General features: G+C 37.9%; 1 protein-coding gene across 1 annotated transcript in view; it reads left to right on the top strand.

Moving 5' to 3' along the window:
- Positions 1-27,240, top strand: part of SEMA5A (semaphorin 5A) — a 254,009-nt gene that overhangs the window by 13,228 nt on the left and 213,541 nt on the right. Inside the window, exons 2-3 of the mRNA XM_009638754.1 lie at positions 9,094-9,193; positions 23,418-23,463. Of these exons, the coding sequence (XP_009637049.1) occupies positions 9,094-9,193; positions 23,418-23,463 (146 nt within the window). The remainder of the gene's footprint in view (positions 1-9,093; positions 9,194-23,417; positions 23,464-27,240) is intronic.

Genomic DNA, 27,240 nt, shown 5'->3' with positions numbered 1-27,240 from the left:
AAATTCCGTTTTTTTTTTTTTTTTTCTTTTTTTTTTTTCTTCTTTCTTCTTTCTTTGCCTTTCGCTCCCCACCCCCACTGCTGCTGCCAGTGTTCCCAGTGAATTAGAAGCTGGCTGCATTTCTTTCAGCCTTCCTGTTCTTAATTAAAACAAATGAACATCTTGCTTTGATAGTACCAGAATTTGATCTAAAGCCAATATAGCAGTGGGAGCATTGCTGGTTTATGAGCTCCTGCACATCTTAATACAAGTCAGTATTGCTGTAGTGAACAATTCTAGAATTTCTGTAAATTAGTACTCTATTTTAGGTGAAAAAACATTGATCTCATTCACCTCTTATCTCTCTCTGGAGAATCTCCTGCTAAGCATTTGAAACAGTGAAATGACTAATTTCAAGAATACTTGTAAAGTCCCCCATGTCTTTTGTGTGGTGGGGTTGGTTTGGTTGGTTGGTTGGTTGATTTTTTGGTGGTGGGTTTTGGTTTTTGGTTGTTTTTTTTTTTTTTTTTTTTACCCCTCCCTGTAAGCAAAGATCAGCTCTGAACTGCAGATGGAGATCTGACACGTTTTCATGTTTCCAAAGGGGAACCAAATGTAGTGTGGTAAGACTTAAAAGAGGAATCTTTGAGTTTGTGGTCGCTGATTTAATCATGTTGGCAAAGTCGTAACTCCGTATTTTCTTTTATAGAGGTTTGGACTGCATTAGCTAACTCTGCCTAAACAATTGTTTTTTTTTTTTTACTTGGTGGGAAGAAATGATGTTTTATTTTCTTATATCTTCCTGGATCCATATTTTAGAAACTGTACAGTTCTTACTGTCTAATTACTGTTTAATTACTAGTATGCCTGTATTTTTCAACGTATTGTCTAGATAATTAATTTTTATGAGAAATATTTTTAATTTTCAATTTTATTAAAAATTAAGGATTAGCTACCATGAATACATATTCTTTTGTTTCCCAGTTATGATGTCCACATACTTTTAATTCTGTATTACTAAAGTCAGCAGTGTACAGAGCCCCGGTATAAATGTGTTCTGTATGGTAAGGGCTACATGCAAAATCTTTTTCATTAAAATGCAGTACTGACTATTGTAACAGACCTATCTGCTCTAATCCTTTCATTTAACAGAGAAGCATGAAATCGTGGTAGCTGATGTCATCTTTTTGTTGTTGAAGTAATACTTTTCTCTGCATACGTTGCGTCCAGTCTGCTTCTTGTGTACTCCATTTAGATTATTAGAGCCTTCTGGTAGCAAAGACTGTTAGATCTGTTACATCCATGACCCTTCTTAGCTTTGACATCTGGATGTTTGTACCATATATATGAAAAAGTGGATATGCCAACATAACTTCAACTCTGGCACTAAAATGCAATGCCAGTACTACCTTTAAGTTCTAATATTGTAAGAAGAAATAATAATTATTTTCTCTGCCTCTGAAATGCATGCTAAAGGAGGACAGCATTTGGAGCCATGTAGAGAGGTTTAATGAACACCCAGAGTGTTGACGCGAGGCCATAGTGATATCGAGTGCTCCTGGCTTTGCATCCTATAGGGAGTCTGCATGCACAGCCTAGGCAAGAGGCACCCTACAGCATCTCCCTGCAGGCTTGTCCCTGAACCTCCCGTGGGGAATGCTCTGCATCATGGGCAAGACACAGTCCCTTAGTGATACAGTTCTGCAAGACAACCTGCCTAAGCAGTCAGGATCATAAAGCTAAGGAGGCGTATGGTCCTGGAAGCAGAGCTGCCAACATACCATTGCATATAGAAAGCATATGTCTGGAATTACAGGTTTTGGAAAAGCAGCCTGTAACAGGCAGGCCTTCTCTTCTTTGCACCAGGCTGCTGTCTTCAGAGTGTTCAGTTTCTACCACAGGCCTTACGGAAGAATAGTAAGTAGCAGGGCAGATGCTCGTGCTCATATTTTGAGATGAGTATAATTAGTGTATTGTTTTTGCTGGGGTACTTCTAACTCCTAGAATGAGTCTTTTCTTTAAGAAAAATGGAAAAATATTTGCTGTGCTTCCTAGATTTGTTAGATGAGTTTCTTGGTTTATGATTTGCTTGTCTTGTCTTTGCTTGTTTTTCTTGAAAGAAGTGGCACTTTTAATGATTTCATGGTTAATGCATCCAGCAAGAATATACCCATCGGGAAGAGCCTGTTCTGGCCCGTTTTGCAACAGTGCTAGGCTAGGATAGATGAATAATTTGGTCCAAAATAAGCACAAAGATGTAAAGAATGACTAAGTCATGAGGTGATGTACAATAATGTATGTTAAGTACAAATATGTAAAGAATAACTTGCATTTGTATGGGTTTAAACACTATGTACCAGAAACAGAACCACCATAGCTGTGGTGGAGCCTCGTGGCACCGCAGCCTGGGGAGTGCATGCAGTAGTTTGTTCAGGTGTAGCATAGGTTTCTCTCCACCACAGTGACAACCGGACAAGCCCTGTGATGCCTGAGCTAGGAGTCTGTTTGCAGCTGTGTTTTCAGAAGCTCATCTGAGGAGAAAACCCAACTCTGTATGATATCTTGTATTGCCACTTACATGTTTGTAACTATAGCTGCTTTCTTCCCATTATTTATTTTTTTTTTCTAAACCTTATTACTCAAAATTTTGTAAAACATGGAGTCATTGTACACAAACACTGAGCAACACATGCCTTGACTAAGTCCTAGAAAAATAAGTTATGGTGTTGACAAACTAAGCCACAACCCCTTTCGGATAAGCAGGGGTGAATTGTGGTTGGTTTCAAGTAGTGCAGCCATTCTTTGGCTGAACTGTCATGATGGAGTCCTTTTTTTTTTTTTTTTTTTTTTTTTTTTTTTTTTTTTTGTTGGAAGCTATGTAGTAGTATTTGCACTTATTTCATTCCTTTGCTCGAGCTGTGGTACCTATTTTCCTTTCATCTGCAGTGAGTCAATGCTTCACCAGCAAGGGTGTGTTTAATGCCTTTCTGTGAGAATACAGTGAAAGAGCTAGAAAAGACTGGTGATTGGAAATGTAAGAAAAAAAGTATAGGCACAATTGAATTGTAAAAGATGCAACAGGCGCTCGCATGCCATTTTTATTATTTTTTTTCCAACACAGAGCAATGCTTGTTTTCTTTAAGTTTTTCCGAGTAAATTTATTATTCATTGATATATTTCTGTTGTAATGGGAATTTTAAAATGAGGACTCAACAATCACACTGAATTGTTATCGGAAATGACCGAAGAAAATCTGGTTTTCCTCAGTCCTAGTTTTAAAATAGCTTAGGGACAATGGAGTCCTGAAGCATAACAGCAGAGTGTTTCCAAGTGCACCTAACTGTGTCCTTGAAGAGCAAAGGTTGCAAATATATCCTGAAACAGGGTGTGCTGAATGAGTGAACAGGTGGATCTCCTCTTGCCAGCTGTGACACCTCACTTAATAGATTCCCCTGGGGTTAATGGGGCTGGCACTGGGGCAGTGGGGGCCATGCAATGGAGCCAATGTGGCACATCACTGTGGAGACTTCTGACTTGCCTTGCTGCCTTTGAAGAGGATGGTAATGTAACTTGAGTATTACAGGAAGAGAAGATCTAAGTTAGTCTAAAATCATTATATGGCTTCAGGAAGATGGAGATTATTGTATCATCCTTAGAATAGATACATTTAATTATAAAATAACTTCAGCATGTGGTAGTATATTTTAATTTTCTTATTATAAGATTAGTGAATTTGTTGTACTGATGCCACCCAGAGACCTGTGTTAATATTGCATATCTGCTAGTTTTCAACTGTGGTGGTGGTATTATTATTATTATTATTATTATTATTATTATGCTAACAGAGTTTCTTCAAGAAGGTGGTGCTGCACATATGTTTAACTTTGTGCTCACTGTTTTCAAGAAGGACACCATGGCATGAGGTTTCAAATACATACACCATAAACACTACTGAAATTTTTAATATCTATGTTAATTTTGTAGTGAAATCAGGAGGTCTTTATTGTCTTTTGTTATTTACCATTAAGTATCACTTCTGAATTCAGTTCTAAACATACCACTCTATTCCTTATTAGTAATTTCTCAGTTTATTTTTATTGTAGCTCTACTTTGAAGGGTTGAATAATGAAACTCTGGTTAGAGAGAACTTTGCTTTTCATTTGCAAAGAACTGTAGAGCTCAGCCACTGGCAAGTCCTTAGACAATGTAAACACAAACAAGCTTTGGCCTGTTTGGCAGATGCTAAATTTAAAGTAAAACAGACAGATTTTCTGGACTTTTTGTATGAGTATCTAACGTTCTCCTGGCCAGCTTTGATTATTAACCTCCTTTGACTTTAAAGCTCTTTAGAAGACTCCCTTGACCTTTTCTAGGAGCTTCAGTGCATTTGCTTTGCCATAGGTTTATGAGCCATGAAAAACGTTTGTTTCCTACTAAATCTAAGCTATTAAAACCCCTCCCGCAAAACCTGAAACCCCCAGGAAAACCCACAGTGTGTGATTCACAGCATGTGAAAGAGAGCTGTAGCTTTCTCAGAATCCAACTTTTTCAATACCCGTCTTTTTGTTCCATGGGAAAACATGCATTTTCTTTCAGGAATGTTTTTGTAATTATAAGGCCTGCAGATTTCAGTCCTGTAATAGCAATTAAAAAAAAACCAAAAAAAACCCCAACCTTTTTTTGCTGAGGGTAAGTATGTCTTGAACGTACCAAAAGGATCTAGTGTGTCTTGGAAACCAGCTGTTGCCATGACTGTACGTATACTGTGATATAGTTTTTCATGGACAGCTTTAAGTCTGAGACCAATGTCTGCAGAACAGTAAACATGCATTCTTAGTTTTAAAGGGGGAGAAAAAAAATCCAGGTTGAAGGTGTGTCTGAATAAGTGCTTTCAGTATCAGAAATAAGAAGAGAGAAGTCACTAAAGGGTTAGGTATTTACTGTGCTGCGCATGAACTGAGGGCAGAGGAAAGGGAGGGGAATGCTGGAAGGGGAGGGTTAGACTTGGAAAGGAGGGGGATGTTGCTGTTTGCCACCCGTGATCAGCAAGCAGTATGACTAGGTTACGTGTCAGCAGGGCAGCTTAATTAACTTACACATTTATTTATGGTACTATTGTAGTATTCAAAATCTATAGCTGTGTTATTTGCTAAAGCTTGTCATGTTGCATCTATGTGAAAGCCATTAATAAAGTGAAATTATTATTGCTTATTACTTTACCATGAGGTTTTAATTCAAAGGAAAATAATTTATAGACCTTTAATAGTTTGTTATGCATTTTTGACTCTAAGGGGATAACTCAGAACTGAAAGGTCTTGTTTCACCTAAGGCTTTTCAGCTAGGTTTTGCTGTTTAGATGAAAATAAATCTAATTATTCTGTTGATTTAGTTACATAAGTTTTCTGTAGTGTAACTCAAAGCAGAATTTCACCGATAAGCTTTTACAGTCTATATGGGTTTTGCTTGGTTGTCCTTTTTGTTTGTTTTTTGTTGTTGTTGGTTTTTTGTTTGTTTTCCCTTACAGAACTATCACAACATTGTAGCTTTATCCTATAAGGCTTTTTCCTGCGTGACGCGTGATGCCACTGTGACACACGAGACACAGTTTCAGAGTGTTTACTGAAAAAAACCCCCTAGCTCTAGCTGCCATTTGCTCTTCCTGATCTTATTCCCTCAAGCAAGAACACTGCTGAATGCAGAAAGACAGGATAAAATAATTTATATTTTGGAGGGACAGAGGGGAATCAGATTTCAGAGAGATTTCTTAGCAAATCCTCGTTCTCTTCTTGTTCTCTAGCCTGGGCTTGTCTTGCCCTGCCTGGCCCCTGCCCCTTGGTCCAAACCTGGAAATGGTCTCAATCACCTGCCTGCTGTACCCTGAAGCTTTATTGTGCCTTGCTGAGACAGCAGGACAGGTGGAAGAGAATTGCGTCCTTGAATCTCAGCCTTCCCTGTAGTCTTCTGGCGCCACAATAACTCTTTGTACTGAAATGTCCCTTTCCTTACCTGTGCTATGGGGAGCTACTGCTTTCCTCATTTTACAGGAGACCAAGAGTCTCATTTGATGTACCAATATGGAGCTGAAGTAACCCTGTTCTCAGCTGCTCACCTTGTCTCTCTTTCAGAGACTGCTGTTTCCGCAGCAGGTGTAGCTTTACCTGTGTGCAGAGCTGCCGCTGAGCCAGTGGCATTTTCAGCTCTGCGTATTTGTACACAGCAATACGAATTTCAATGTTAATACACTGACAGCCTGAGTTGCCCTCAGGCAGTTTAGGATTAGACTTGTGTGTGATTCTGCAAGATTGTACCTCAGAGGCAGAAACCTCTGGGCACGAGCATAGGCAGGGAGAGCCCAGGGAGCTGTGGCTGCCATCTGGAAGAGTGCAAATTCCCCATATGTGCAAGGCAGTGCTTCCCATGGCTTGTGCAACCATGTGGAAGGGGAAAGTAGGAGCCAAGGGACTAAACCTATGTCCTGGGTTGTCCTTTCAGTCCCTCTTGTGACTTCTGCCCATTGGCTTGGTTGGACATCGAGACCAGGTTGGATGGGGCTCTGAGCAACCTGATCTAGTTAGCAGTGTCCCTACTCACTGCAGGGGGGTTGGACTAAATGACCTCTAGGGGTCCCTTCCAACCCAAAACATTCTATGACTCCCAGACTGGGTACTCTATTCTGCCTTTAAAGCCCTGATTTTTTCCGCAGGGTATTTGTTCTGTGGTTTTGTCAGTTATTAATCAGTATTATGATTTTGTTGGAATTTCTGCTACTTTATAAAATGGTTTTACTTCCATTTCTGTCCTAGTCACAGTGCTTGATAAAAGGAAAAGTAGCCTCTTAGCATCTTTCAGAACTGAGAGCTGCTTCTGGTTGGGAGTGTATGTGTGTGTTTTTCTGTGAAGACCATGTGCATATTCTGTGTCCATGTGGGAAATATCTGAGGGAATTTATGGAGATTCTAGATAAATTGGCTGATAAACCGATAAACATAATTTTATTTAGCTTCATTTTTCTTTTCTTTTTTTTTTTTTCCTAAGTGAGATTCTTCAAGACTTACATCTGGATCTCCTCATCTTCATGTCCTACCTAATTTCTCAACTTTTTAGAACTTTGCAATTGATTGTTTCATACAAAATGCATGACTGAAAAGTTAAGGTTGCAAAATCAAGTACAAAAAAGCTAAGAAATTCCTCTCTTGGGCTTGCCTGTGTAGCCTCATATATATAAAAATAAATAGATAAATAAGTATGTTTAAGGCTGCACGAGCCTATAACATATATGTGTATCTATATTTTTTGTTCCTCCTACGGAATCCTGCTAGGTTCTGTGCACAGCATCTGCAGTAGTAGCTAATGGCAACTGTGCTCATAGTTAATCTAACATATGGCCTCATCGCCTTGCCCGTCCAGTGCTCAGACCCTGATTTGAGAACCTATCTAGTGCAGATGGAACCAACAGTGAATTTAGCTACAGGTTCTGCAGAACATGTACAAACTAGCATTACAGGCCTGAAATTGCCCAGATGCATACAGGCTGTCATTAAAAATGCAGAAGTTAGTTTTCTGACACCCAAGTGATTCCACTGCATGGTTCCATCTGTTTTTCCAAAGTATACGATGTTACAGCTTCTACACAGTGTGTTTAATGGTTCTCTGCAATGGCTGAACACGTTTTGACACAGAATAACATTTTTTTCCTGGGCCCTCTCCTTAGGAATGGATGACCTACTTGTGCTAAAACTTTAATATTTAAATTAGAATCATAGAATGTTTTGGGCTGGAAGGGACCCCTAGAGGTCATCTAGTCCAACCCCCCTGCAGTGAGCAGGGACACTGCTAACTAGATCAGGTTAGGAACCAATCATCCTGAAACAGGCACCAGACATGGATTATTTCAACCCAGACATTTGAAAAAGGAAAAATATGCTCGTGGGTGAAGAAAGGAGCTTAGAATGGGTTTTGGCAACCTGAGCTGCAACTGGTGATAGCAGTATCAAAAATTATACTGCCACGGCTCTATCAGGGGGGTTGGTGTTCACTCTATATTCTAAATGGTCATGACCATCTGCTCACCTTTGGTCTTTTTATTGACTGTTTCACATCTATAGTCTTCGAACAGACAGTTCCCACAGCCCGTTCTGCCATACATACATAGCCCTCTTCACCTTTTACATACATTCCGGTCCACTGCTTTGTGACTACATTAAAAAAAAAATTAAAAAAAAATAAAAATGCTTCAATATGAGGATGAGGCTTTTTTACAACTGCACTTTTTTTAAAGGTCCATTTATATCATTATAGCAATTTAAAAAAAAAAAAAAAATCATGCTGTGTTCCCAGAGGAACATTTGTGTTCATACAGCTCCGCCATTGTGTATCCAGCTAGTGATATGAATGGAAAAATAACTACTAATAGTGGAAATATTTAAGGATTTGGTGTGCAGTTATTTATGCGCATTTAACTTTGAAAGCAGGAATAGATTTGTATTCAGAATGCAAGTAAAACTCCTTGCTGTTTTCCAGCAACTCACCCACTTGTCTGCCCTGTTTAATGTAGCATTAAATTGGTCCAAGAAAGGCAGGTTAAAAAAATCAGAAAGTTCAGCTGAATGTCAAGCATTTTCCCTTTTTCGTCCCTCATGTCTCACCCTTTTTTACTGTGAAAATGATGAAAAGTCAAATTTGCTTGTTTGTTTTATTGTTTTCATTTTGATCAGATCCTTTTTGAAAGAATAAAGCAAAAAACCCAAACCCCTAGTCTTCAGCTGCTTCTGATGCATGGAAAATTAATCTGAATTCACCTGAGTACGTACCAGCGGGTTGCAGTTGTACTGTGGTGTTTTCTGCTTTACCTAAGGAGGGAAAACACATCTGGCTTGTAAATCAGACTGAAATTTGAATACTTCATTCAAGCATGTATTTAGTTACTGCTCTATATATTTTACAGGCCTGTAGTGTAAATTACATGGTATGGTGGTAAAAGTCTCCTATGTTTCCCTAAAAGTCCATACTGAGAAAACTTGCAGCCTCACAGTATCTGCAAATGCATTGTTGGCTACCTGATGTACTACAACTATGACATTTACAGTAACAGTTGTATTTCTTGATTGTTTTTAGAAATTGCTCCTTGGTTACGTGTGTTCAGAGCAGAAGATGCTGTGGACTTCTCACAGTTAACGTTTGACCCAGGACAAAAAGAGCTTATTGCTGGAGCAAGGTGAGAAATCTATTTTCTTTTCATGTTGCATCAGACTGGATTTTGTTCTTTGTTGATAAGTAATATTGAGACAGATTATAACATCAGCTTGCTCTCGTGCGACTCCCCTGCCTTCCAGACCCGCTAAATTGAACATCATGTTTTTTTATTTCTCTTACTCCTGACCAAAGTTACAGGATGGAGTGTCTGGTATCAAGGATCCTAATAGCTTACACTATTCTCATTTGTAAGAGGACTGTCCTGGAGCATTCTCAAACTTTGGATGCATACGGTAGAACAGGCAGACGCTGTATGACAATATGACAAAAGTTACCATAGCATAAAACTTACGATGATCCCAAATTTGGCTACACAATATGGCTCTTTGTGCTTGGATGATTCTAATAATTATTCAGTACAATGCCAGGAACAATCTGCTAAAGACTGGAGAATTAGTGGTAAAGTTGGTGATAATCATAATTTTTGCACAGTAGGACAGTACTTTGCAAGCTGTGATCAACAGTGACACTGTCTTTGGTGTCAATATTGAAGCAGTGACAGTCCTTCAACACCATTTTTCCTTCTCTTGGCATATGAAGTACAGCAAAACATTATGATTGGCAAAAATTTTAACCATCTAAACTCATTAGTTAAATCTGCCTTCTGAATATATTTTACTCTTGTATTAATGAAGTTCTAGTCACTTCATTTTTCTGTTAGATTTAGCATTGGAATATACTTCTGTTTTCCAATTTTTTTCTTAGTTGAAAATGAGGTTCAAAATATAGAGTCTTAAAATGCACTGTGAGAATTTTTTTTTTTTTTTTTTTTTTTTTTTTTTTTTTTTTTTTTTTTTTTTTTTTTTTTATCATGTGCCAGTGGAAGTAGCTTAGCTACAGGGGTGAAACTTCCTGAGTGTGGAGATGTATCTATGTCTCTGGACCACCTGAAGTGGGATATCCTGTGCATTCACATTGATTCTTCTATTCTGTAAGCTGCCAAATGAAGGCATGAGGCTGTCAACTGGCACTGTTCTGTAAAGACGGCCAGTGTAAGTCAGAGCTGTTCTTCCTCCATACTGTTCATCTGGGCTCCAAATCTCAGCAAAGAATATGCTCATTTAAACTTGTGGGTTTGATGAAGTCTCTTGAATCACTACGGGATAACCTTTGGATGATTTTGTTGAATAGTCAGTGACTCAAAAAAAATTCCAGTTGCCAATTATCACTTTTGCAAAAGACCCAATACAGTAGGATTTGTTTGGTTTCTCTATAAGTTAATGCTGCTTCAGGGCTTCATACCTCTTGTTCTGGCTAAAGTTGCAGAATTAAAAATAGTGTTTTTAAAATCACAACAGAAATCTTTGTTTTCCGCGGTCCAGTATAGCTGGCTGTTACTCATTCATAAAATTTATTTTTTTTTTTTTTTTCTTTCCTTATTCTGCATTTCCATTCGAAATTCTCAGCTTTTCCACAACGTTGTTGCATTTGGCCATGGAGACCTCACTTTAGAATGACTGCATTTGCCAGTGGGTTTCCCTAATTGTACATATTAGTAATATTTGTATGTCTTTTTCACTACACATTTTCCTCTTCTTGAAGCATTATGCCAGACTGTATGGTGAAAATCATTGTATGTCATGGAGTCATAGATTCAGAGACCAGCAACCAGTTGTCAGGGTACTCTAGTCCCAAAAATGCAAGTGTTGATCTTACTGACTATGCACGTTTTGCATGTGGTCCCCACTATCAGGTAGAATGAATCCATTCACTGTGAATATGATGTTGAGTTTTCTGCTTGTCTGCAGGAGTGGTGTTTACAGCCTTTTATAGTCTCAACTGGCTGCACTGATTTTTTTTTTTTAGTGCGCTGTTTGTAGTTACCTTTCACCCAGGGCCATCTGAAAAGCACATAAATATTACCATATTTATGCTATGGCCTGTGGATAAAATTTTAGTACAAGTTTCTTGCACATCTGCCTCACAGGCTTCACATATCTGAAGAGCTGTTAGAAGAATTAATTTTCTGTCCTAAGCTACAAGTGTGCTTCCACAAAGACAGTGAAGAGAATGCACTGTTAATTCCTCCTCCCTCCCTGGTGAAATATCTTTTGATATCTATTGATATATTTTGATTTCTATATCTTAGAATATTCCAACATTTTTTTTTTTATTATGTTGTTGTACTAACACTTCAATACTGAATAACTACTAGCTATGTGCAATGTGGTGTCAGTAAGATCTGAATAGTTCAAAGTTCCTGTTCAGTTGTGAAAATGATATTTGGTAGCCCTCTAACATGGTTTTTCCCTTCTCTACCCAATCAATGGTAGAGAAGGGAAATTTGTGATGTGGCATGTGACAAAGCTACAAATAAACTTAGTTTACTCCATGTACACTGCCAAGAGAAGTGCTCCCATTATGATTTACTTGTCCAGCATCCAAATAAAACCAGTGTGATGCTAGCACCTCTAGCCTTCTGCTTTAGTAAGGTGGTGTTATTCTAAACCAGAGGAAAGATTTTCACAGCCAGGAGCTGTGTCCTGGCTCAGCTTAAGTTTATAATTGGTTTTTTTCACCTTAGTGGAGCTTAGTGAACTCTTCCCCCAAATTGCTCTGTCTTGGAAACTTAACAAAATAGTGTTGTGAAAATTTGATGCTATTGGGAAATCTGAAATCCCTTTTCCCTCACTGATGTTCACTTGCAGGTGATTCTTTTCCATTTTTGAAGTTCTACAGCCTCTAAAGAGGTTCATGACTTGTTTGTCTTGATAAGCAAGGTAGCGAAGATCTCAGCTGGGATCCAGACTGGATTCCCATTCAGAGCATCCAATGTCATGCAGCTAATGATCACATGATGCCTCAAAAGGTGTCTCCTGTAGCGATAGAGAACCATTGATATCATTGCATGAGGTCCTTGGGAGACTTTGAACTGTAGTAGTGTGTGTTATTCTGTTTATATATGCTTAAACAAGGTTAATTGAAATTAGAAAGAGGTGTAAGGAAGGGCTACTAAAAGGCAAACGAAGAGGGATGGAATTGTAGTGCAGGAAAACACAGGCTGAGAGTGTGCGCAGCACCTGCCCATAAATCCATCAGCAGGTACATGTAAGGAAGGCAATAGCTGTATAAACTACACTGTAGTGTTGGCAGAAAACCAAATCACTTTAAGTTGGCCATGGGTAATTTAGTCAAGAAACAATGAGGTTTGTCACATTTTACCAGTGTGAGCAAAACACGAACAGAAATACTTTTGAGATAGAGATCTTTAAATATATGAAAGGGACATTATTCTGTAGTATTTGCCATAACAGGCAATGACTGGGAAGGTAATTACTAGTCCTGTATTGCTAAGATCAGTCTTGCTTGTCCACTTTCGAAAATAAACGTGGTCTTCTGATGTCTGCAGGCATTCTGTAGTTGCTGTGCAAAAATAGGAATTTTACAGTTTTATCCACCCCCTTCCTCCCCCAGCCTCTGCAGGTTGTCTTCCAGTCATTGTGAGAAGTCTCTGGTTCATATTTTATTTTGTTCAGGAAAATGTCCAGTTGTCCCTATATGTCTTGAGTTGATTAATTTGGAGTCTGCTAGCCTGATTTCAGTTTCCTCACACCATCTGAAGCGATCTACTAATGTTACTACTCCACTACTAGCACACACCTTCGCTTTAATTGTCCAGTCAACCCTGGTATTTTCCTTGTGCTGAGGAGTTGCCTAAGATTTGGAACCACCCCCCTTTCCGTCTCCCACCACCCCCATTAGGGAGGGAGGCTGCTGTCCCGCTGAAGTTTGGTTTTTGCTCAGACAGGCTTATTTCTAGAGTGTGCACAGTCATGTTTCTCTGAGCTCAATAAAAATAAGTAACTGCAGTCCGTTCTGTTGCTTGCCTTTCAAATTCCTCACAAGTCCTGTACCTCAGCTGTGGGGAGTGTCTTTCTTTGGTCACACTCACACGCGTTTCCTACCATGAAGTCCAGTGCCTTTTAGTAGCAACTGCTTTAGTTTCTGAATACTGCTATACAGTACAGGTTCAATTACACTTGCTGCTTTAATTGTAAAAGGAGCTAGCACAATGTTCAAGTTTAATGAGGCTTGCGCTTGTCTTTGTGTCAGAGTCACAGAATCACAGAATGGCAAGGGTTGGAAGGGACCTCCACAGATCATCTAGTCCAACCCCCCTGCTAAAGCAGGTTCTCCTAGATCGTGTTACACAGGACTTCGTCCAGGTGGGCTTTGAATATCTCCAGAGAAGGAGACTCCTTGGCCCCCCTGGGCAGCCTGTTCCAGTGCTCACCTGACAGTCATTAACGCATTAACGCCTTCCAGTGTAACAGGTCTGCTTAATAACATATATTGGATCTGAAGTGTAAGTGGTGTAATACTTTGGTTTTCAAACAGTGTCATTTGGTTTTCCATCCATCTGCTGTGCAAAAGGAGATATCTGTGTGCCATTGGCGAGGGCTTCAGAGGCAGAGGAACGTCTTCTAAAATGACTGATGACTTAGCCTGGTTCTCAGTAACAACCTACAGTTGCCCTGCTTGCCTGGGACATTTCTGCACACATTGTCTGTGTAGAAAAATTCATTTAGTAACCTTTGAGAAATAGGGGAGGGGGGTGGAGGGGTAGGGACAGACAGGGGAAAAGGCAGAGGGAGAAATTTGTCTTACCTGACTTTGATCAAACAGCCTAAAGTGCATAGTGAAGATGAGCAAAGATTACGGTTCAATTTATGAAGCTGAATTAAGGGAAAAAGAATTATTTCTATTATGGTTGCTGGGTTTTAAAATTTGCATTTGAAGAATGTGACAGATTTTTCAGTGTTTTGTCAATTTGTTCTAGATTTAATGTAAAAGGAACTTTTTTTCTTAATAGGTATGTGCTAAATAGTATGAGATTGTACATTTATGTAAAATGGAAAAAAAAAAAAAGAAAGTAGTTTAATGAGAAACACTCTAAACAGAAAATTCAGTATGGATGTAAAACAGTTGCTAGTACGTCACGAAGACTATTGGCTTTTGACCCAGGGCAACGCACCTATATTCCCATGAAACTGTATCTTTAAAAATCGCCCCAGGCATTGTTCTTAGCATCACATATGACCTAGCAGATAAAAACAACTGCGTTCTCTCACAGTCTGAAACCTTCTAGAGAATTCATTTGTTTTCTTAGAAAAAAAAAAAAAACAAACCATATGGCAGGGCAGAATTTACTTTTATAATTAAGTAGCATCAACGAAGGATTACTCTCAGGGCATTAGCTCCTCAGTAAGCTCAAAGAAATGAGAGGCTGCTTGTCTATCTTATTCTGGTAAATCCTGATAAAATATTCAGATTAATATTTCTCTGTGTGTTATTTAATAGAATGACTTAGCATCTAATCAAATATGATAATGATTTCTGTATTTTGAAGTGCCAGTAAGCATGGAGATTCATGGATTTCCCCAAGAAACAACCTTGCCTTCTTTTCCTATGTGGAAGCACTTTGCCATATGTCCTGCAGCATTTTCTTTGTTTCTCTCTTGGAAAGGTCAATCGAGGGGGGAGAAAGACCAGCTCGGGGGAGGGATACAGTGGTGTCTGAATCGCTCTGGCAAGTTGTGCGTTGCCTTTTCTTCTCTTTGTTCCCTGACAATGCACTAAACATTTACCAGCTCTAGATTTTATAAATCAAAAATTCTTAAAAGTGTCCCAGCTCTTTGGGTAAAACGAGTCAGCTAGAAGCATGTCTCAAACCCAGTAGGTTGAGGCAAAAAAGTTGAGGTTCAAAATAATTAGTTAGATTTTCTTTTTAATCCATTTTTTTTTCTCTTCTTTTGTGACACTTAAATTTCTTTTTCTTAATGGTTTTATTCACACCATGCAAGAATTATGCCAGAAGAAACTTGTTTTTTTGAAGGAAAAATGAAATCATCCTCCTCTTCCCAAGCCTCTTGTGCTTGGAATTATGAACTGTTAGGAGCCCAGCTGGAGTTCATTCTTAAGATGTGGTAGTTTATTTTTTAAAATTCAAATTGGGATAGTTCAGCTATACTTTAAAATTACATAGTTACTTATCAGAAATGGGTCTCAAAGCTATTCAACTTCTGTTTTAATTGGATATATTTAGACATATCTTACATTATTTTTTACACAGAGCATCCTAATAATGGTGGCTTTCTCCTGTATGTTCTCCTGCAAGTTAATTAAACTTGCTTTGAGGATTATAACTTGCTTTGAGGTGGCTTATTGCCTCAGTCACTCCTTATCTCGCTGATGAAGGGCTGTAACAGTATGCCTTTTCACTTAATTAGATGTGTGTTTGGGAACGTTAATTTGAACCATTACCACTACTTGCCATAATAACAGAAAGGCAAATTAAAGGATTCATTAACAGTGGTTTAAGAATCTCTAATAAAGGAATAAATAACTGTACAGTTTTTCTTCTTGCTGTCGTCTGCTCCCAGCAGGAGCATCTGAGAGCTTCTTGTTAATGGGATGCTCTGAGCGCTACATATTGGGCGAATATACAGGCACCAGGAATTAGTGCTATATTCTTTGAACATTCATCTGGGTTTTATTGCTCATTTAATGCTTGGTTCAGGGTAATCAATGTCTGTCCTTCCATTGATGGATCTGACCTAACCTAAGGTATGGTTTAATGTTAAATCTAAAAGGAATTATCATCCTGCTGCTGCAGAAAGAGGAAGGTCTTTCTCCCCCTACTGCTTCTCTTTCCTGCCTTGCTAATGGATTCCTGAATATCTTTAAAAGCTAATGCTTTGTATCTGTCCTGCTCATGCCTCATTCCACCATGCAATTTTCTCCTCCTTTGCACCAGCTCTGGTAATAGTCTGCTTGCAGAGCAACACTAGTTAGTTCACTAACCCCACAAAAATTACCTGTTTTCTTGGTGCTGAGTTAATGTTTTGCCATTTAAATTAGTGGAACTAACTTGATGCATCATCAGAGGAGCCTCGGAGTTGACTCAGGGCAAGATGAAAAGAGAAATGGCAGGGGTAAATGGAACTTCATTGGCAGAGAACACTGCTATTTTAGTGTAAGCCATCTTTAGAAATTATATCAGATGAGTGGTGTTCTGAAGGTATCTGTCTTTAATTGAAGACATGACACACTTGATCTGTGCTAGCAGTAGTACATGTTCTGCTGCAGAATATGGAAACTTATGCCTTCTCTGGGTTCCTGGTTAGATTGTATTCTCATGTCAGTGAGCTCCTCCTTTCTTCTGCAACAAATGTTTGTCTAAACATATGTTTTCCATCCTACATAGCCAGCAGTTTGGTCCTTGCTGAACTTGTCTACCTGTGTGTGCCTTTATGGCACTGAAATGCAGGGCAGGGAGCTACCAGCTGGCCAGAGGCTGATAACCATGATACAGAAGAAGTCCTAGAGAAGTACCACTTGGAGCAGCAGTCAGGTCTGTGGAGGACTCTCCCCTGCCTCTGAAACTTCAGTGCCTTGCATGAGTTACTGCAGCGCCCTTCTGGATGCGCTTGAGTGGCTGCACTCACCTTGTGAGAGGGCTGCTCAGATGCTAGGCAAGCGTGTGGGTCTCAGTCCTCATTCCAAGAGTACAGTCAGAAAATTTAACAGTGCAAAGATGCATACTGTGTACGTGACCTTCACTTCTCAAAAGCTGATGGGAGCAAGATTGCATTTTATATAGAGATGTGTTGACATTATGTGCTTATTACCTTGCTATGCAACCTGCTTCTGAATTTCCCATGTACAGTGAGCTTCCACTGAAGGGAAGGGCTCTGTTGGAAACTATTGGCTCTACCAGAGGACTACAGCATGTTCACAGGAGGGAAACTGAAGGCTGGCTTTGAAAATGTGGGCCATCGAGTTTAGTATCTCCTTCCTTTAAGTACTTTTAGCATTAGTGTGATCACTTACATAGCTTTTGATCATTTTGCTGTTGCAGTTTCTTAAAGTAATAAAATGTTAAAGTCCAAACTTTGGCTACCTTAGACTCTTTACCTTCTACCCCTGCCCTTCCTCCCCCCCCCAAAAAAAAACCAGCTCCAGCAAACTTTATGTGCCAAAGTTAATTACTGTAGGAAAGGAGGCTGCAAAGGGTGTGAACTGTCTAAAATTTCTGTTTATTTAAGCACATTCCCATTGTTGTTTTTTTTGGAGGAGATATAACAGCAGCACTTAAATTTAATTTCAGATTAATCTGGAAAAGAAACAGAAGATTCATGTGTTGAGCAATGAAATGGTAACAAGACCACATAGGATTTGCTTGGCTGTTCATGTGGGTGGGTACTGCCAAAATGCAAAATCTGGGGGCATATACTTTGAGATATATGTCCCAGCATTAAAAAGTATTAAAGATTTGGTCAGCCATTGTTATGAAATACAGGGTTAACATTTTGGTTGAGTTGATACTTCAGGATAAAGTTGAACCCAACAACAGCTTACTAAATAAATAGCTGAATAAGCTCACAAACTTATCTGGACTAAAGTATTACATTGAGAAAAGCCTTGATCTGTATGCATCAGAGATGCACAGGTGACAAATATTCTGAGGTCATCTCCAGCTGGGGAGCTTGGGTGCTATCTGTGAGAAGCAGGGGCCAACAGGAGAAGATGATAATGCATGTTTGAGATGACATGGCATGATGGGACCTTAGGAGGAGAGTGAGCTCCAAAGCTGAAGAGACAGGCCACTACTGCCTTTCTGCTTTTCCTGGAGAAGCCCATGGCAAGAAATATGCAGAAGCGATGCCTGGCTGTTGTTGGACATCTGTGCAGGAGGGCTATGTTCTAGGATCTCTAGTTGCTGATGAGGCCATCTGTGGAGCCACAGGGAGGTGAATGCAGTAAAATTTGCTAATCCTGAGGAGCAACCATCAGAGTCGGAAATCAGATTTTACAGGACCTTTGAGTGGATGAATTTAATTTTAATGGGATTCTTTCCCAGTTGACTCCAATAGTGTTTTTCATATTCTGTTTGACAAGTTTAGTGTCTCACTGGCCAGCCTATGATCACCTGAGTCCTCCTTTTTGCCCTTTTGAATGTTAATAAAACATGGTTAGTCTTTCATTCCTCACTAATGCCTGTGATTTTAGAAATTATTAAAAAAGAGCAATAAGAAGACCAAAAGTAACTTCACCAAAGTTTTTAGGTTGAATGAGCATGACCTGCTGGTCTGAAAATACTTATCTCTGTGTATATGCTGTTTTCACATTTTTAGCAGTTATCAGTAAGCTACGTATTTCATTAGTCTCATTTGCTGAGAATTCTATTTCCTGCAAAATGCAGACAAAGAATTACTTCTTGACCATTCTGCTTTTCATTGTTGTAATTTGACCATTTTCATATAATAGTTCAACTAGACCATTTTGATTAGGTTTCTTTTATTTCCAGTGTGTCATTCTTAGCCTTTTCACATATTTTTCCTATCTTATCTTAATATAATCAAATTAATTTTCTACATCATAATTTTTTATTTGTATTGATTATCTCCTTTCCTCCTATTCTTATTTCTTTTTCTTTTTTATTTCCAATTGCTGATTTTACTACACTGCAGTACTAGAATTGGCTTTTACCCAAAACTTTCCCCTCTTCATTGTGGAATCGTGACTTTTTGCTTAATAGTCAGTTCTTACAGAGATTATGCTTTTCATTTTCAGTCTTAATCTTTTTTCCTTCCAGTAAATTGAATAAAATTTTCTTCTTTCATGTGAAATAGTTTCTTGAAAGAAGGGTGCAGGAAGGAATCTTTAACTGATTTATTTCCAGGAGATTTGGCAGCATGTCTGTTCATGCCTTGAGTTTCTGAGTTTGCTGCAACCCCTATTTATTGATTCAGGCTTTCAATTGCAGATGCATATGGGGGCCAGGGTGGGTGGGGTGTGTTTTTTTTTTTTTTTTTGCTCTCTTAGGAGTTTTTCAAAAGCTTTACCTATAGTACATTTACCTAAGCTGTATGTGTCACCTTAATGTTCTTCTAATTCATGTCTGTGTTTAATGCAACAGTGTTTGTTGTTGTTGCGTTCACATTTTATAGCTTGCCATTTCACAAAGAAAAAGTGCTGGATTTAACAACCGTTACTAGCATGCTATGGTTTTGAATCTTTGTGGGTTTTCAATTGATTTTTGACATGGACTAGTTTAGGAACATAGAGAAGATTAGTTTTACACTTTTATCTGCAGTCGTTAATGTATTCAATGTAGTAGTTCGAAATACATTGTTGTGAAGGAGGTGACTGGAGCACGCTTTTTGTGGTGCTTCATTCAGTTCCCATTGATACCAGTGGAAGTCTTTGCCATTGGGTTTGAGCAGGTTCTTGATTAACAGGTTTTAGTTACCACAGTTCAGCTAGAAAAGTTGTTCAGTGCTGTGAATGTAAAGCAAAATGTTTATTGCCTGCTGGCTATCTGAAGGAACATAGGATGCTGCTTTATCTCAGAGTCCGTTGTGTTGTCTTCTCATTACAGTGTCCTTCTGTTTGCAGATTTATGTAACATATTTGCTTTCCTCATTCATTAAGCACCAAATGGAAACAAATTTGCCAATTACCACCAGTGTCAAATCAGTTTAATTCCAGCATGTAAAGCTGTATTTGGGCTAGAGACAGGCCTTAGTGCCAAGAGGTCTGTATATATCCTTCAGAAATGTACTTGGTCATTTTTATTTCACATCTTTTGTTGCCTTCAGAGCATAAATGCACTAGAATAAAGCTAAACAGAGGTTGAAAAATGGCAATCCAGGGCATAATCTCAATAACATATTGTAGAAAGTATTGTCACCTATCTTGTGAGCAGCATAATGGCTCTGCACATGTCATGAAAATTGGCATTGACTTTCTCTTTGGACTGCCAGATTTATTAATATCATATTTTCAATGTGTTTTTTTACTGTCACACTGATGGGTTTTTTTATTATTTTTTTCACTTATATGTCCTTTTGAATGAGTTCTTGCGTATTAGAAATGCATGCCTTAGAATGTTAAGCAAATAGTATTTGTAGAGCTAAATGGAGTCCTGCAAGTTTTACTGAAGTGGGCACATTTAGGTAGGAATAGCTCTGATTGTTCTCCGAGTGTTAGTTTGCCGCTTGTCCTAGCATTATTTATGTAGTCACAGTCACTCTGTGCAGTCCATTTGCCCAGTTTACCTGCAGGTTGCTAAGGTGTAATGCTTTCACTGTGTCTTGCCCATTGCTTTTCTTCTTATTCCATTTTCTCTCTGTTGGCTTTATGAAACTGAAAATATTTTAATTGGTTATTGGCAGCCATAGGAAATTGAAAAATGTACACTAATTAGCTTTGGCTCTTGGCTCATTCACATGAACACAGACATTTTGGTCTCCCTAACACTTAAAGGGTCAATATTTCTAATTCCATGCTGGAATGCTGTATATATTAATGAGTAGAAGTGTTGTGCTCTACTGCATAGGATACAAATCTCATTTTCTAGGAAATAAACCCCACAAAACTTTTAGCCTCTGTTTTTCTTCAGGCTAATATTGTGTTTATGTATTTATTAATTTAGAATTTTTACAATTTGGGATAATAGCTTACTTTTCATAGGCTGAAATAATGTCAGGAAGACATTAATAATTTGATAATCTGTCTTAAAATGCCACATCAGTGATAAGTCTTCAGTAGATATCTGAAGATGAAGTACGCATAGAGATTGACATGACACTATGCTAAGTACTGACCCTAAAACTAGAAGTGTGAGACCAGACAGTCTGCTCATGTATTCTGCAACAGAGACTGCATTTATTTGTAGAGTGAAATGGGGCATTTATGTGCCACTCCTGTGAGTCTGATACCACTGAACTAAGAAAACAGTTTATACCTGCTGAGGATGAAGTTGAATTTCTCTGGAAGAAAAAGGTTGTTTTGCTTCTGTAAGCGGGGAAAAAAAGATTTGCAACAGCAGTGAAGTTGTAGGTTTCTTTAACTTTGATATCTGGAGTGAAAGAAGCACAATCAGTGATAGCTGATGGAAGCTTATATGCAATGAGATGAGGAGCAGACTAAGTATTTATGTTCCTTGCTGAATATTTCTGAGCAAGACATTTTGCAGATCGGAAGGTATTTTTTGTCCTTACAGAGAGAGTGTAGATGGGTTAGAAAGACGCTTCCCGACATTTTGGTGAAAATCTTTCAAGTCAACTTGCCTGTAGCTTGTGGATGAAGCTTTGTGTAACGATTGACCTGCAATGTGCTGTTTTCTTGTTTGTCCACTTCAGGTCTCTTCATGACTCAAAAAGAAGTATTTCAGTTATTTCTATGTGGTGATTTATCTGTGCTAACAACAAATACTCTGTCTTTATTTTACTTTCTCATGAACTTTTCCCCTTAATAGCCTGCCTGTGGTGTTTTGAGTACTCCCTTTAGCAATATTCCTAGGAAAGACTAGTGACCTGATTCCTGTATATCCACAATTTAAGTAGACCATGTATGTGCCAGAGTCAATAAATAAATACACATAGCTACACCTCAGAGTCCATAAATAAAGCTGACCATGATAGCAGTTGTTTTTCTGAGGTACATGCTTTGAAAAAAAATTTTTTTGTTTTTTAGACAGTTTAGTTTTGTTCCTTTCCCCCCGCCCTGCCATCTCATTTAAGAAAAATTAATAGAGATGTAAACTACAGGTCTTGACCTCTGTGCCAATTAACAATACCTCATACCTCTTTGGAAAGAATTAGAATTATTATCTCAAAAAATGTGGCCTAATTTTAATTTGGATTACCCTTCTACCAGTTGCATGGATGCAATATTGCAGATAATTTGTGAATATTGCAAATATATAAATTTAAAGTTTAAATGTACTCATTTCTTTGTTATCTGGTTTTTGTTAATTTTTGAAATATTAGAAATTAATGTTAATGAGTTTTTATGAAAAAATTAAAATTGAAGTAATTGATATGGAACTTTCAAAATTTTCTTCCTCTGTTTTTATCTACAAAACATAATCACTCTATAGTGGCACTGGAAAATCAGAATTGCTTTAAATAAGGTAAAAATTAGGCAGAAGAGGATTGAAGATTGTTATATATGTGAATATGTGGTAAAAAAAAAAAGACAATGAAAAGGAGAAAAAGTGTGAAAAGAAACAAAGAAAGAAAAAATAAAGGTCAGGAGGAATATGGAGCATGGAAAAGCTTTATTGCAGACCGAGCACGAACGAGAATCTGCACTAGAGAAGGTTGTGCTAAAATCAGTTCAATGATGGTGTGGTATTTGCTCATTTTTATGAGGGTCATAGACTGATACCATGAGTGCTACCAACCGAGCTGGTTTATCAGAACAGGTGTAACAAGACAGCTGCTTTAACTAGACAGGCACAGTCAGCTGGGAGGAGTTGTGGTAGTGCACATGTGTTGCACCACAATAATAAGGAAGTGGTCTTTGGTCAGTGGGGCACGCTCAGCTTTCTGTGTGAGTTATCCTAACCCATCATTTCCCCAGGTTTCAGGCAGTGCCTTTGTGTCACATCTTGTTCGTGGTTTGCCTGAACTCCTCCCAAGTTCTATAGGTGCAGCCATGCTGCTGTAGAGACAGTGTGGAGTGAGAAATCCTTTTGCAATAAAAGCATGAGTTTTTTGCTTGGTTCGTGTGTAGCTCTTGCTGTATGTGGAAAAATATCCTCGAGTTCCAAAGAAATTAGACAAGGTATGACAGGACTTCAATCAGAATTGTGAAAACTCTGTATCTTCTAAAGACAGTAGTGTTAGGCAGGGTTAGGTTAACGGTTGGACTTGATGATCTTAAAGGTCTTTTCCAACCTAAACGATTCTGTTCTGTGAAAGACACTCCATCATACTGGGATCCTTTGCTTAAAACTTTATATATCTGTTGCTGAGCTAGTTGCGTAAGGTTCCCATCATTGTGTTAATCTGCCTGTCCTCTTATTCCCATTTAGACATCTAACACTGGCCACATGAATCTGCCAAAGCACTGAGCTTTGATTCTAAGGGAAGACTTGACCACTGACTCAGGTGTACATATACGCAGTATAAATATCTACTTTATTCATATGCAGCCAGTCCTTCGAACTGGAAATCTGTTTTAGAAATTGCCTTAGTCCTTAACCCAAGGGGCTGTATGTTAAGATAGTTCTTCAAAGAATTGAGTCCTGACTACCAGTCAATTTTTAATTTTTTTCTTTCTTTTATATCCATTAGTTATGGTTTTATTTAAACACTAGTAATGTGTTGTTTGGTTTTTTTGCTTTAACACTAGTAAAAATTAATTTTTATCTACTATTTTTTTAACCCCAGAAACTACCTCTTCAGGTTGCAGCTGGAGGATCTCTCTCTAATCCAGGTACGTTTTATGTTTGTTTTCTTAGTTCCTCTGCATGATGTGGGTAAGCAGATATTTTAAAGCAGATAATCAAGATATTCGTAAGCTTCATAACTATGGATAAGTATGCATCTGATTTTGTCCTCTTTGTGGCCCCATATTATATAAGTCATATTATCCATTTTAATTCCAGATTAGCCTTTGTCCCAGGCCATACAGACCTAATGTTACCTTACTTTGCTGTGATTTTATCAGAGTAGATCTATAAGAAATGGAGGCTGGGAAAGAGGATCAAGTTCCCTTAGAAAAATATTCCAACTTATTATTGTGCAGCTTCTATATTCAGAATTTGTTGTTATTGTTGAGAGAAGATTACTTTTAAATAATGATAAATAAAAAGTTTCATTCATATTTGGTAAAGTTAAATTAGGCAAACAGTGAAACGAAACAGCAAATTTTCAAGGAAGAAATACAGTGTGAACACAGGTATCGGGATCTCAGTTTTGTATATAAGGTAGCTATCTATTGTTTAAAACTTGTTACGAGTTTGGAAGGTTAAACAAAGCCTTTTAGATGCAGTTAGGCTTCATAGAAAGGTAAGTGAGAATCCCTGATCAATTTGTTTTACTCTGAATGTCATCTGACTTCCATATACCAGCAACTTCATCTTCCCTCAGTTTTCTGAGTGGTGTTCCTTGCTTACATTTTGTTGGTTTTCTCTTTCATTTTTTTTAACCTTGGCATCAATTCTAACCTTCATCATTCCTGTGTTCCTGATTCTAAGAGTTGTTTTAGTAAATTTAATTGAGTTGGCTAGCTTGCTAAGGTGTGGAAATAGAAAATGGCAATGAAATAGAAATGTATGGTTTTTCACAATCTTTTCATTTATGCGATCTGAAATTAACTAGCTTTAGATTCAGTACTATGCCTATTATTTCACAAAGTAATACTATACAGTTCAATTTGGAAAAGTAAAGTGCATTCAGGTAAGGCTGTCCTTGTGATTTGTAGAACACCTTGTGTATGCTTTAATTAGGCTTACAGCCTTCCTTTACCTTCCCAGACAACTAGAAAGAAGATATGAAGTTGGCTTATAATTAACCAAAATCACAGTATTGATAAATATTCAATTTTGTTGCTAGTGCTTAAGGCTGTGACACACTAAGCATTTTTAATATCTAAAATTCAGACTGTCTACTTTCACTTTATGTGACATACTCAATATCTTGGCAAATAATTTGGGTTAAGTGCTCACGATTCTTGTTGAGAGGCTGCACTCAGAGGTCTCTGGTGGTGCTGTTGTAGTTTATTCTGCTAATTCATAGATTGAAGTTCACAGCTTTCCTCTGTTAGGGTAAGTATCAGTAAGCTGAATTCACTAATGGGGGATAAATCTGTAGATTACAGAGGTTTATAATTGTGCTTACTGACTCAAACAAACACCCTTCCACCCCAATCAGCAAAAAATATAAAATGAGGACAGAAATAATACTGTTGATGTTATACTAGGTCACTAGTTTTTGGTCTCATGAACATGCAGAAGCCTTTAAACAGTCTTCTCAGGTTGACTTTTGGTAAAGTTTCTTATTCCATCTTCAGTGCTGTAGCACCGCTGGTTGGTTTGCCTCTGTATCTTCAAACCTTTTTCCACAACCCTAGATTTTATTTCTAGATCAAACCAAAAGTGTATATTTTTTTTTCTTTCACCAGCATATCTTTACTACCCTTACTCCAAGTATTAAAATTCTTTCCCTTATTTTCAAGTCTACCATTATGACTCCTTCATATTTGTCCTTCATAGATCTTCTCTTCCTTTTCTTCCCCTCTGCTTCCCTTCTGGTTCTGGTTATTTAGGACTCCAAAACTCGTTACACAACACACTCAGGTTGTCTTGTAATCTGGTATGAAAGTATGAAGTTAGTCACTGATCTTACAGCCATGAAAGTAGGCTTGGGAGAGTTATCGAGAGGCCAGTTAGCCCCTCCAGGTACCCCAGGGCAAGATCAGGGGTTGGTAATGCTGTCCTTACTGGTGGTTACTTGTCTGAACTTTTCTTACAAGTCTTTAGCCATAAAGTTCCACAATGTCCCTCAGCCTTTGTTGGGAAATGTTAAGACATGAAGAGAGTCTCTGTCTCACACTGCAATGTGTGAAAGCTTTAGTAATGAAAGAGACAGTAACCATTCCTGGGGAAACTTGGAATTCAAACTTAACAGCTACCAACCTGAAACCCACATAGAGCCAAAAGTATATTTACCAAATAATTCACTGAGGTTTACGGACCTTTCCGACAAGTTTTTTTGGAACAACAGAATCCTAGCTGCAATCCCAGTCATCCCAACATGTTTTATAGGATATATATTTAATTGTATATAATTGAAGTAAACTTCAATTTCTGAAACTTTAGAGCATGTGAAGTTTCTCTCATTCACATGTGGTGAAAGAAGTATTGCGAATAGGATTAGAGGATATAAGTTTACCAAGTTAGCAATTAAAAATTATAGTATTTTGAAGCTCTCGATCTTTCAAACCTGAAACTCTATTATGGTTGAGGGAGGCAGGAACAAAAGCAAGAAGCAAAATAAAAGCTGTATGAAATCCTTGCAAAACAGAATGATGGAATTTCACAGGAGAACTAAAGCATGATGTGGTTTAACTCGGTAATACTGTATGTGCCAGTTAGCATTTGTTTGCCGATGGACTGAACATGTTGGCACTTTATGTATGGACAGAACAACTTTTTTGCCTTTTTTTTTTTTTCTTCACACATTTGTTGTCATAATAATAATTTTAAATCCCAGTTTAATTCTTCTACTTGTGTTTCTCATTTTGATTTCTTTGCATGAACCAGCCTTTGTAAAAACATGCAGATGTTTCACAAGCTAATAAACTATGTTATCGCACCTGGAAGAAAAAGCACATGGTGAAGTGCTAGCTGTAAGAAGCTTTCAGTGTAGCACAATAACAGTACGAAAGAGCTAGACCCAAGACAACCTGTACACCTGTTGTTTAATTATTTTAGAAAATTGCTCAAGCTCTATCTTTGCTGTTGTGTGTCTGAAGGAGGAGGAAAATTGCTGTCTTTTCCTCATGCACAGCAAATACTTCCAGCATGGAAGCAAGTATGATTGTTTCAATTTGCATTCTCCTTCTTTACAGTTTTCAATTAGACTTTTATAACTGTTTATTTTCGTTACATTGATGCTTTGATTTTAATTTTTTTTAGTTTGATTCATCAGTTTAATCTTTCTTATAGTACTTTTCTGTCTGGAAAATAAAGGGAATGCCTAAAACTTAATCTTGCCCATTGATGCACTCCAGTTATTTTTGTATAAACAAGTTTTCTCGTCTGGCATGCTTAAGTGTCTGTTGGAATGTGTCGTTTGTTTGTCCACACACTGCTATTCTGAAAATAAAAGGCTTCATGTTGCATGTAACAGTAAGAATCATTTAGTTATAGCAAAAGCATCTTTGCAAATCTTTTGTCTGCAAGTTTCTGTATATTTTGTTAAAGATGGACATTTTATAAATAAAATATTATTTTGGAATACTATCAGGCATTGCCATATTATCCGATACTGTTTTGTAATTGGAAAGCTCTCTAAAAAAGGAATGAAGTGAAATAATGACTTCTTGTTTGCAAAGTTTTGCAAAAACTACTTTGGGCCAAAATATGCGTATGCCCTGTTTTCTACAAGTGTATACCTGGAAAGTTTTTAAACACAAGATAAACTTCCTTAAAAAAAAAAAAAAATAAAACACCCCAAAAAACCCTACAGACAGACATCTGAAATGCAA

The sequence above is a fragment of the Egretta garzetta genome, unplaced genomic scaffold (assembly GCF_000687185.1).
Source record: "Egretta garzetta isolate BGI_Z169 unplaced genomic scaffold, ASM68718v1 scaffold264, whole genome shotgun sequence".
NCBI classification, from domain to species: Eukaryota; Metazoa; Chordata; class Aves; order Pelecaniformes; family Ardeidae; genus Egretta; species Egretta garzetta.
This window is presented reverse-complemented; position numbering and strand designations above follow the sequence as displayed.